At 40.8% G+C, this 13,059-nt stretch overlaps 1 protein-coding gene across 1 annotated transcript in view; it reads right to left on the reverse strand.

Moving 5' to 3' along the window:
• Nucleotides 1–3,624: 3,624 nt before the first annotated feature.
• WIPI2 (WD repeat domain, phosphoinositide interacting 2) overlaps nucleotides 3,625–13,059 on the reverse strand; it is a 30,817-nt gene continuing 21,382 nt past the window's right edge. Inside the window, exons 8-12 of the mRNA XM_029057586.2 lie at nucleotides 10,693–10,800; nucleotides 8,520–8,684; nucleotides 7,321–7,428; nucleotides 5,411–5,541; nucleotides 3,625–4,522 (exon numbers count right to left, since the gene is read on the reverse strand). Of these exons, the coding sequence (XP_028913419.1) occupies nucleotides 4,401–4,522; nucleotides 5,411–5,541; nucleotides 7,321–7,428; nucleotides 8,520–8,684; nucleotides 10,693–10,800 (634 nt within the window). The 3' untranslated portion in view covers nucleotides 3,625–4,400. The remainder of the gene's footprint in view (nucleotides 4,523–5,410; nucleotides 5,542–7,320; nucleotides 7,429–8,519; nucleotides 8,685–10,692; nucleotides 10,801–13,059) is intronic.

Genomic DNA, 13,059 nt, shown 5'->3' on the forward strand with positions numbered 1-13,059 from the left:
AGGTCAGGCTTAGGCCCAGAATCATGGTGGTCTGAATTAAGTAAACAGCTTTCTGCACATGAGAAAAGATGGATAAGATGCAACTTATTCACATTTCTGAAAGCCCAGTAAGATTTAGCCGGCTTCAGAATTCTGATGGTACTGCTATCACCGTTTTTGAAATATTTAAATGGGTATGAGTTTGGAATAAAGTATCAGTGTTGCCTGTGATCATGCAGTGAACAAATGAAAAAACAAAACACATATCACAACACAGGTTTAATTTCATATGCAGTTATAAAATTCTAACAGCAATGGGTTTTTAATAAGCGCTGGATAGTTCAAGTGTGGAATGTAATCTGTGAACAGATTTTCCACTATTTATATACACACACTTACACACACGCACACATACACACACATAAGATACTAACATATTTGCTACAGATGCTGCATCTTCATCCAATAAATCTGAAAGGGAGAAATTAAAATGAAAATTTAATAAAAAAATGTAGCAGACAATAATGGATTTCGTGGCTCAGTGGAAAGAGCATGGGCTTTGGAGTCAGGGCTCATGAGTTCGAATCCCAGCTCTGCCACTTGTCGGCTGTGTGACTGTGGGCAAGTCACTTAACTTCTCTGGGCCTCAGTTCCCTCATCTGTAAAATGGGGATTAAGACTGTGAGCCCCACGTGGGACAACCTGATTCCCCTATGTCTACCCCAGCGCTTAGAACAGTGCTTGGCACATAGTAAGCGCTTAACAAATACCAACATTATTATTATTATTATTAAGTCTGAAATGCTCCATCACATTCTCAGTCTTGATAAGATTGGATTTTTCCAGATCAAATTCTTTCCCCATCCGTCAAGTAGGGAGGATTAAGGTAGAGAGAGGGTGGTAAGAAAAGTCTGTCAGGTCTGTTCAAAGTAGCTTCATAAGTGCATCCCCAAATATACACTGAACTGGCAGCACACAAACAACATGGCAACAGCACAGATCTGAAAGATCCATGTGGATTTGGAGGAGCTGTTAAGTCATTTCTGTGGCCTGGGTCAGGTAAGTACTAGATGCTAAACAAATGAGATTTAGATGCTGAGTAAATGCCTCCAATTGTGCCATTTCAACTTGAAATAAGTTAAGCACATACCTGGAGCCAGAAATGATTTCCAAATTGCATCAATGGCCTTATGAATGCCAAGAAAACTGTTAGAAATTAAGTTTCTCTTACCTCAGGAACAAAGACCTGTTAATATTGATTTTGGTAACCATGAACTGCAAAATGATTTGCTCAGGGCCAATGGCTAAAATCGTGCCAAAAATAGACCCTCCAAGCAAGTGAGCAGTTAGTCCTGCTTTTACGTATATAGATTGTACCCACAAAAATCTACATAGTATAAAAAGGAAAACTTGTTTTGCAAAACTTGTTGGTGCCAATTTGTTTTTAAAAATCAAGAAAATTACAAAAGGAATTTAGTTCACAGAGGGTTGTTCACCAAACTGATTGTCTTGACCTTTGCTTAAGGTTCCCAATATTCTAGGGGACTAGACTTCTCCATGAGATTTTCTGAAAGCTCCAGTGCCATTTTGTTCTGCCTGACAGCATGTATTTCCTTTCAAAGGTAAAATAATAATAATAATAACTATTATTGTGGTATGTTAAGCACTTACTAGGTGCCAGGCACTGTACTAAGCGCTGGGGTACATACAAGATAATCGGTTTGGATACAATCCCTGTCCCACTTGGGGCTCACAGTCTTAATCCCCTTTTTACAAATGAGGAAATTGAAGCACAGAGAAGTTAAATGACTTGCCCAATGTCACACAGAAGACAAGTGGTGGAGCTGAGATTAGAACCCAGGTCCTGACTCCCACTCCCACTCTTTCCACTAGGCAACACTGCTTCTCTCATTTACCTAGGGAAACAGGGAATAGGAAAGGCACAGATAATGAAATCCTCAAATCCAAAACCCTGACTTTAGCCAAGACTCCTCCGCTTTATCATATTACACCAAAGCTTCAGTCTAATAGAAGTATTTTCTCCCTTTCTCCAGTTTGCGCCTCTCTGGAGGGGTGCTAATGCACAGTGAAGTGGCCAAAAGTCAGAAAGAAGGAGAGAGAAGGCCAAGCCAAGAGTATACAAAGGAAAACATACTTCAAGGTTTCTTTTTAATCAAAAAATGCTGAATTTTCCTTTCAGAAATATCCTCAAAACTTTGACCTTCCACTACGTTTTTACTTTTTTGCGATTAACTCATTTTCTTCTTCCTTTCCCTATTCTTTTTTGTCCCAGCTGCTCAATACTGAGAATTTCTGGAACTATTTGTGCCTAAGGATATAAATATTCATCTGCCAGTATACTTGTGGAGCTATTCAACTAGCTGATGAAGCAGAGTTGGTCCAAAAACCATCACAAATAGAAATACCCTAAATCTCCCAATTAGTGACAATATCATAAAATAAAGGAGTTTGAAAAACAATTCCTAGCTGACTTGCCCAGACCCAAGTTTAGGGTTCCAAGCCCACATGTCATTCATGCATTTTTGGTTCTAGTTCAAAAGAGTATTTCTCACTTCTGGAAACTCAAAATGAGAGATTCCATGCAATTCATTTCAGTACGCCACATCGACATAAAATCCAAGGCAATGTTTTGGAAGGAAGAGAGAAACAGACTTTTAGGTGCCCTGTCCTTTAATTCAATTCAATTCAATAGTATTTATTGAGCGCTTACTATGTGCAGAGCACTGTACTAAGCGCTTAGCACTGTACTTTAGAAATATATACCAAAAGTTTCCCTTTGCAAAAAGATAATAAAGAGCTTTGAATTTTCAGCTGAAAATTTAACTGAATTTCCTCCCTTTTCCCATTCAGGAAAATTCAACTAACAGATCTTAGGTGACTAGAAACTCTACCCGCCTATCCTCAGATCTGCAAGAGTGAAATCAGTAGCAAAACCAAGAAAACTAGTTCAACCAATCTTTAGTTTTGCGTCTGAGTTTACAACAATTCACCTCCCACACTCAAAAGGACCTAAACCTGCCAAAGTATTAATTTTCATATAAATATATCCTACACAACTAAAACATCAAGTTTTGGAATGCACAGCTTGAGGTATTTCAAAGTATTTCATTCTCTCTCCCATGTCAGAAGAAAAAAAGGAGGATATCGAACCAGGCAAATTTTGAGGCATATAACCACCTGTCCTAATCCCGTCTGTTGCTTGCTGAACAAACCTTAAAGAATAAGAGACAAAAGGCACATTTTTCAACCTAGTAAAATAGGTGCTTTACTATTCCTCCTTCCCCTATTTGGGGCCACTCCTACCTGATAGTATGATTCATTTCTGCCAACTAAATGGCTTATACAAGATTCCCCCTCTTACAGTTGGAAATTTGACTTAAGTTATAATTCTTCCCTTGCCTTTTTCAAAGACAATTCAACTAGCATGTCCAGATCAACAGGAATTCCACTCCTCACCTCCTATGCAAAAATCTGGTCATACAGCAGCTGCTCCCCACTGGCTTTAACTTACATTTTCCACAGAAATCAAAGCAGATGCACACTCTCCTGAAGCCAGCATATTGATTTACCAGAACCCCAAAGTAAAAGGACAGATGATTTAATAAGACAAACCCACTACTGCAATCCTTTGCCCAGATGTTTTATTCACTGGTAGAGGGGAAAACACTCCCAATCTGGGAACAAACCTCCCCTAACCAATTCCTACTAAGACCAGTAAAAAATAAAATAAATAAGAATAATAAAGCCACCACAGAAAAAAATCCCACAATCAAGCAACATTCAGAAGGAATTTAATTAACAAAACAAGAACAAAAAAAAAAAAATGGTCCATGAATTGGGATCTGAAGAAAGGGGGACGAAACTCAAAGGTCACATGTCAGTCACTAAGCACGCCTTGTAAGCCCATGCACGAGAAACATTTTGGACCTTTGTCAGTGCAGAACTAGCCTCAGTAATCAAAACCACTTCTTCATACTTTCCTTATATATGCTTACTATTATATACATATATAAAAAAAATTACAAACTCAAGTTTGTTATAAAGTGGCTTCTATGTCTCCTATGCTAGCTTGGCACATGAACGAATTTCATGAATGCATGCAAAGCGAGGAGGATTCGAGGGCTTTCAGCAAAGCGTTGATTTTGGCAAGAAATGAACAAAAACCAAATGAACAAGAGAGCTAAAATCGATATGCAAGATTAAAAGCCACTGAAATGAAAATATATTTTCTCCATAGTATAGATTGAGACTACAGCTATGACTTTTTTTTAAAAATTGAAGTCTGCCATCCTCTCTCCCTAATTCAATCAAAATTCATAGCAGCAAAAACACAAGAGTCCTCAAAGAAGTGTCAAGCCAGTGTTCTCTGCTTCCAAGGGTTAAAGTTCACAGGTCAAAATTCAGTCAGTCCGAAGAATCATGGGAGGATGCTCATTATCTTCATTATCTTCATCCAATCGCAGGGCACTGGTTTCATCTTCCAGACAAGCACCACCTACTGCCCCCAGGTCATCTGTGTACGCTGCATCACGAGAAAGAATAGAACATTCAGAGAACTCCAAATTTAGAAATTGAACCATAAACTAAAATTCCTAAATCACAATCCTTCTGAGATGGATATCACTGAAGCCATGGGTGACCCAAACTCCTAATCTGTCAACTTGGAAGAACAGTTACCATTCACATAGGTGCCTGGGCGTCACAAACTAAAGATATAAAATGCATATCTTCAATCTCTACGGCATAAGAATGTAGGGACTACGGTTTGATTTTTTTAAAAAAAAATCACAGTTGCCTTCAGAACCCATTCTATCCAGACAAAAGTGGAGGTAGCAATTTTCATCTTCAGAGAGAAGATGATTTTGATCTTCCAACTGTTCGGTCAGCCAGCTGCTCAAAGGAATGCAGGGGCAAATGGAGCCATCTTCATGTCATCCCTGGTAATCTTAAGAGGGAGCCCAAAGTAGTGGGATACATTTAACAGGTCTGGAGCAGAAGCCACACATATTCCTGTACTACTGGATAGAATTTGGTGCTCTGGGGCAATTCTTGGACATGTAAGTGCAGAAATCTGCAGAAATATGGAGAAGCCCAACACCTGTGAGGATGCAAAAGAAAATGAAGAGATAGTGGAAATCAGACCAAGGAGATCTGATTTCAACACACCATCTTCCAAATGTTTAATCTATAGTTGCCACTTTCCTCTCCCAAAAAAGAGTTGAGTAAAGGCTCTTGGCTAGGTAAAATAGTAATGGAAGGACCTTTCCAGGGCTTAGAACAGTGCTTGGCCCAGAGTAAGTGCTTAACAAATACCATAATTATTATTTTAAGAGCAGATGCCACGCAGGACAATCTTGTCAGCACCATTTCCCTTATAAAGACAGGAATGCTTCTTTAGCCAAAACCTTACCGTGTCTTGTGGGTGATGAAGGCACATAAGTACCTTTTGTTACAGCAGCACTATAGGTCTGAGCTACTAGAGGACGGTCGTGTGATGCAGACTCTAAGATTTCATTAGCTGGCTCCATACTTCCGTCTAACCTGGAGAGTGGAAGAGACAAAGCAAAACAAAGTGGTTCTAATAATAGTTGCCATGATGCAATAAAAAAAAATCTCTACAGGTCAAATAGTTCAAGATCTGTAGAGGAAGAAGACAAAAGATACCACAAATAAAATCATAGCTTAAAACTAGTTAAAATTTGCAAAGCATTGGTTTTCTCTCTTTTCTCTCCATCCATCCATTCTCTACTACCCTTCTCTCTTTTCTGTTTAGCTTTCCCCCTCATCAGTCCTCCACACAACTCACTCTGACCCTCTATCTCACTTTTCTTGGCCATCTCAGTTCTTTTCAGCTATACTTGTTCACTTTGTTCTCTAATGTAAGGGTGCACATACCCACTAAAACTTTTTTCCTCTCCCTTGAATCCTGCTCTGCTGAGCGCTCATGCCTACTTGACTTACCTCACCAGTATTACTTTGAAGCTAAAGCAAGTCCAAAATCTCTGATATTCCCTATGTGCAGGCCTAAACTCTCTGGAGTCTAGCCTATATAATGGAGTCTCTAATTATATGTATTCTTGTCCAAATTACTGAACTGGCTCAGAGGTAGGTCAATCAATATAATAATAATAATGTTGGTATTTGTTAAGCGCTTGCTATGTGCCGAGCACTGTTCTAAGCGCTGGGGTAGACACAGGGGAATCAGGTTGTCCCACGTGGGGCTCACAGTCTTAATCCCCATTTTACAGATGAGGGAACTGAGGCACCGAGAAGTTAAGTGACTTGCCCAAAGTCACACAGCTGGCAAGTGGCAGAGCCGGGGTTTGAACCCATGACCTCTGACTCCAAAGCCCGTGTTCTTTCCAGTGAGCCACGCTGCTTAATATCACTTACTGAGCACTTACTAGGATTACAGCACTGAACTAGATGCTTGGGGAATATACAAAGTGAAGAAGTGGCATGGCCTAGTAGATAGAGCATGGGCCAGGGAGTCAGAAGGACCTAGGTTCTAATCCCACCTCTGCTACTTGTGTGCTGCGTGACCTTGGGCTGGTCAGTTAACTTCTCTGTGCCTCAGTTATCGCATCTGTAAAATGGGTATGAAAATGGTGAGTCCCATGTAGAACATGGACTGTTTCCAATCTAATTAGGCTGTATCTACCCCGGGGCTTAGTACGGTGTCTGGCACATAGTAAGCGCTTAACAAATATCATTAAAAAAAAAAAGGACAGGAAAAAACAGCCTACTACTTAAGCCAATGGAGTCTCAGCATAGGACAGCACTAAATTTTTACTCTGGGAAAAGTGATGTTTAGAAAGGGCACCACTGTGCAATTCTGAAGTTAATTCATGTTAATGAAGTTTAAGAAAAATTATCCCTATCACCAGGTGAGATGCAATCAAAGGTCTGTATTTAGTACCATGAAATGTCTTTTGCGCTCTTTTTTTTTTAATGGTATTTGTTAAGCGTAAGTCCCAGGCACCGTACTAAACGCTGGGGTAAATACAACCTAATCAGATTGGACACAGTCCAAGTTCCACTTGGGGCTCACAGTCTTCATACCCATTTTACAGATGATGTAGTTGAGACACAGAGAAGTTCAGTGACTTGCCCAAGGTCACACAGTACACAAGTGGCGGAGGCAAGATTAGAATCCAGGTCCTTCAGACTCCCAGGCCCATGCTTTAACCACTAGGGCACGCTACTTCTGACAGAGAAAAACCTGAAGAAGGGCAAGGAACCTAAATATTAAGAGCAGAAATGGAAAAACAAAAAAACAAGATGTGACCAAAATGTAAAAGGCTACCTGGGCAGACTTACTTGTGTTGCTTCATCAACGTGCACTCGCCTCCTTCCTGGGGATCCAGATTGTACATATAAAGGTATCCATCAGATGCCCCCACAAGCAATCGGGGAATCTTCTGAATTCTAGCAAATGTGCAAAAAAAAAATTAATAATAATGGTCTTCACCTAGGATTGTGCACCTTATGAAAAGCATATGTTAAAACTGAGAGTTTCCAATTACCCTCCACCACAACGGCTCCTAAATCTCCAGCTAAGACCGCCCCCCCAGCAAATGGTTACATGTTCAGTCTCCTTGCTAAAATTAAATACATCGCTGCATTTATTAATAAACAGGAGACAAAACACTTCCACTGATGCAAAGAGAAGTTAGGACAGTACTTATATCTTCAGAAGTGGCTCCTCTTTGGAAAGAAGCACACAATTACAAATGAGAGGCTCAAAATAGAGTTATCTACCCAGCCTCAACTCTCATTTTCAGAAGAGGCTATTTTAAAAGAGCTTCTTCAACTAGGGCAGGCACTGGTCTAAGAGGGAATGAAAACGTTCAGCTGTTTACATGGCATTTGGACCTAGCTGGATCATAAAGCAGGTATAGCATTACCAAAGTTTAAAAGATGATCTCAAAGTTAGAGAATTTTGCGTCTCCGACTACATACCCTTAAGTGTCTTGCATGCCTGGGTGCCGTACAGACTTATACAAACCAAATAACTAACTTATTGACACAAAGTGAAACGGCTTCAATGTGGGCCCCGGGACCCATCTGGCACTTGGACGATAAGTAACTTCAGACCAATACACCAACAAGTTTCAGATCAAAGACACGGTCTCATTAAAACACTTTTCTCAGTAAAAAAAACAAAAAAAAGGGAAAGATTTATGGGAAATGAACATACTATACCGTTAAAAAAAATGGTATTCAATCCTAAAACCTCCCCTGAAGGGTTTTATTGTCCTTTCTGCTTTCCCATTACACCGCATGAGATCAAAGTTTTACCATCACACATGGCTCTTGAGTCAGGAGAAAGCCTTCAAATGATTACAAATAATCCCCTTCTGGGTTCTGTGCAAAAACCACTTAAGTGTAAACAGCCCGTACTGTTTGGCTGAGTAGTCCTAACAAGCTTGGAATGCCACACAGTCAAAGACTGAGGATATTTTACTACACACAGGCTGTTTGGGCTGGGGCGATGCAATCTCAGTCTCCATACTCACGTAGCAAGAGCGCAGATGTTTTTGTGACCGCAGAATGGTAAGCGGACCGTAGCAAAAGCTCTACCCTGATTAAACATTTCTGTTACTTGCGAGGGCAAGTAGCTGGTAGAGGCCATAAGAACTTTTCCAAAGTAACCGGTCCAGGTAGTGGGTTCCTCCTGAGGCCTAGAAGTAGAAGACATCATTAATACCAATTTTTTTTTCACCCAGCTCACTTGAAATGAGCCTTCCCGAAAACAAACCCCTTGATAGATATCATATCTGCCACACTACTCTATTTAAAGAATTCCTCAAGTTCCACCTCCTCACAAATGTTAGCTTGCACGTCTTGAAATGGTACGGCTCCCTGTTTCCAAGGAAAAAGAACCCAAAAAGATATATTCATCTGTCACCCTTCTCCAATTCAACTTTCTGAGAATATTCAAGAATAAAGGGAAGTGATGGCCTTCTTCCCACCAAGAAAACAAGGATTCTGCACACTATACCCTAACGAAGCTATTTAAGGAACACCAAGGCCAACGCAATTGTAAAACTTGGCTTTATAAAAGATCATTCCATTTTGGCAATACAAGGACAGGGGCAGGTGTCGATAACCCGCCCTCCTGTTCCAGAATGGAGGAAGGATGGAAGACAGGCAAGAGTGTGGAGAAGGAAAAGAAAATTTGGATTAGTGAGTGATTCTGTCTAGAGCGAAAGGGAGAGAGGACTGGGGTTTCTCCTTTACTTCCTGCCACCATCCAATCAACTTTTCTCCCACAATAACTGAAACCGAGTAGTTGGACTGTAACTCTCTAATTTTGGAGTTTTAAATTTTAGTTTGCCTGCTGAATATTCTCAATGTCTATTCTCCCCATTTTAAACTGTGAGTCCCTTGGAGACCAGGACCAGACCACCCCCTTTCAATTCACCATTTTTCCAAGTCATTTCAGGTCCAGAGGGTTGTATTTTGGGGAACATCACTTTTATTTTGATAGACTGGTGATTTTCCAGGATTTCATTGTCTGAGAGCTCGTCTTATGACAGGTGACCCCACTGAAGCTATCACTCCATAAACCTGCAGTTTGGTCCGGAGCTTAATGCCAGGCTGGCAACCTCTCTTTATCTGCCAGCCCCCAGAGGACAGGTCGGCCTTGTTGATTCAGAGTCTACACAGAGTCTTTCCCGCACATAGTTTCCCGCACAGAGAAGCAGCGTGGCTCAGTGGAAAGAGCACGGGCTTGGGAGTCCGAGGTCATGAGTTCGAATCCCAGCTCTGCCACTTGTCAGCTGTGTGACTGTGGGCAAGTCACTTAACTTCTCTGTGCCTCAGTGACCTCATCTGTCAAATGGGGATTAACTGTGAGCCTCACGTGGGACAACCTGATTACCCTGTATCTACCCCAGAGCTTAGAACAGTGCTCTGCACATAGTAAGCGCTTAACAAATACCAACATTATTATTATTAGTTAGTTCCATGGTTCATACTACATAAGGTCTTAATATGGGTTTGTGATGATGGTATAAGGGCTGTTACAAGATTTTTTTTTTAATCAATGTTTTTTGTTGAAGGTTTATGGTGTTCACAGTACTGTTCTAAGTACTTGGGAAAGCACAATAATCTCGATCCACAAGGAGCTCACAGATTAGAGGCAGGGGACCTATTAAAATAAAGATGGTTAAGTACATTAGTGCTGTGGGGCTGGGGTGACTATCAAAGTGTTTAAGGCATACCAACCCAAGTGCAAAGGTGATGCAGAAGGGAGGGTTATGACAGGAATGTTAGGGAAGACTTCTTGGAAGAGATGTGATTTTAGTTGGGCACTGAAAATGGGGCGTGGTAGTGCTCTATCAGATATGAAAGACGAGTTTCAGGCCAGAGGAAGGACCTGGGCAAGAGGTTGGCGGTAAGATAGATGAGATCAAGTTACAGTGAATAGGCTGGTGAATTGACCAATTTATCCCTCTTACCCATCTGCTCTCTTTAGCCTCCATTATCCAACTTGCTCTTTGGTCCTCCCAAAATAACCTAAGTGTACCTTGTTTGCTTCTCCTTCCTCTGACTCCTCACTCACTCTGTTCCCTTGATAACAACACCCTCCCTCCCTAACTGGACAATGCTAGGTTTCTGAGGAATCATCCGAACTCCATGAGCCATGGCACAAGATATGATATCACTTGTCACTTTTTAACTTACTTTTCTTTCACAGTCTCGAGTTTGAAGATGTGCACGGTTTCAGTGTTACTGGATGCGGAGAGGAACATGCCATCCATGCTGAAGGCCAGGGAACATATGCTTACACACCTAGGAAAGGCATCAATCAGATCAGTGATACAGCTACTTCCATGTTAATGGTAAAATACTGTCCAAAATAACATTGCTCCCTCTCTGGACTGTAAGCTTGTTAAGGGCAGGCAGCATGTCTACCAACTCTGTTATATTGTACTGTCCCAAGTGCTTAGAACAGTGCTTTGCACACAGTAAGCATGCAATAAATGCAGTTAGTTGATTGGCGATTCTTTCCAATTGCTCGCGTTGTTCAACGAATATGTCTATACTGTTCTTTGAGTAACTTCAGGGATAACTACACAGAATGATGGAACCTGAGACATTCCAATAAGAGGTATTACTAGGTCATCTTATTTCTCGGTCATTTCCCCACGCAGTTAGATAGTGGTGAATAGCAACAGAAAATTATCAACATGTTCACATGGTAGTTCTTCACATACAAAGATGATGTAACTGACGGTGATCGTTCCCTGTGGGGGGGAAACGTGGCTGACAGACCCATGGTGATCCAAAAAGCTCCACAATGCATAAGTGAAAACTACCTTTTGGCTTGGGCCTGCAACAGTTATTTGCAAAGGTCAGGGTTGTTTGTTACTCAATCTTGGCCACACAATTTGAACACACCCAAAGCCTCTGCTTAAAGAAGCCATCTTAATGCACACCAGGAGAATTTATCTCCCACTGTTAACTCTCGATAACCCACAACGAGGCTACATTCTTTAAACTTGTGCTTCAAGTACTCATTTGAACCATTCTGTTTGCCTACCGCTTTCTGCATCCCCTTTCAATTCACCATTTTTCCAAGTCATTTCAGGTCCAGAAGGTTGTATTTGGGGGAACATCACTTTGATAGACTGGTGATTTTCCAGGATTTCATTGTCTGAGAGCTCGTCTTATGACAGGTGACCCCACTGAAGCTATCACTCCATAAACCTGCAGTTTGGTCTGGAGCTTAATGCCAGGCTGGCAACCTCTCTTTATCTGCCAGCCCCCAGAGGACAGGTCGGCCTTGTTGATTCAATTTCTACTTCTCTGTCAATTATGGCATCGCTAACCATTATACTGCTTAAGAGGCAATTTAGATGGAATGCACCTACATGTACCTTTAACAGCCTCTTCTTTTCTATGCAGAATTGGACTAAGGCCACAAAGGATATTAGGCCCAACTTGTGCCACTTTGCAGATGAATTAAGATATGTCTTTTAGCCTGAAAATGAATTTCAAAGCTCAAGAACTGTTGATGCTACTTAGAGCAGGCCTCAAACATAAAGGTGGTAAATCAATGACTTTTACAGTTTAAAAAATAGCGTAGCATGCTAAGAATTGTGCTCCAACAGTGCAATTTACGCTTTAAAATGCCAATGTTGCCATCACTGAACCTTTAAATGTTTTTTAAAAAAAGAAATCTCTCTAGATCCTCCTACTAATCTCATTACCAAGAAACATCTCCTGTAACATCAAAATTAGTAATGGCTACTACCAGTATTTCACCATATGACTAATTGTGTTGGGAATAGTGGATATTATTAGCATACTCATTGTTTTCAAGCAGTATTTCAGAGTTTTTGATGAAATGGCAGCTGTTGGAAAGTCAGAGTTCTGAAATGTAAAACTAACTCCTACATTTAGTTAAAAAACCTGTTTATAACCACAAGAATGCTTACAACAGGATGCTAGCTTTATTGGCTAGAGCAGTGGAGTTGGGGAGGGGTTGCAATTCTGGTTTGACTCCAGATTGTAATTGATTCCCAGGGAGATCGGGGCAAGTCACTGCCTACTCTTTGTCAAGCAATCTTGACCTATAATTGTATGCTACTTGTTCAATATTTTCAAGTTATGCTATAGGAACGGCATTGTTAGCAATTTGATGTGCTCAAAATGTACTAATGACTGAAATTACGATGTTATCGATTCAGAACAGAAATCCCATTTCTGAAATAAGTTGACTTTAGTGTAAGTACTCAAGCGTTTAGTACAGTGCTCTGCACACTGTAAATGCACAATAATTACCATTGATTGCCTGATTACCGAGCGAATCCTGAGATTGCAATTAACAATTAGTCATTGTTCATCCTCCTGCTTCCAGGGTAGGAATATACCCTCACAGATGTGGCTCACGTTCATTTCTGAGTCCTCTGGTTTAAGAGTTTCCATGACCTTCCTAGGTAATTTAGTCTAATATCTAACTACAATAACGGTCAGGATCATCTTTCCTGCTTTTGACTGACTTATCATGCTGCTAGAGACTTTTTTTTCCTTATTCTGTCACAGGAC

The sequence above is a fragment of the Ornithorhynchus anatinus genome, chromosome 2 (assembly GCF_004115215.2).
Source record: "Ornithorhynchus anatinus isolate Pmale09 chromosome 2, mOrnAna1.pri.v4, whole genome shotgun sequence".
Lineage (NCBI taxonomy): Eukaryota > Metazoa > Chordata > Mammalia > Monotremata > Ornithorhynchidae > Ornithorhynchus > Ornithorhynchus anatinus.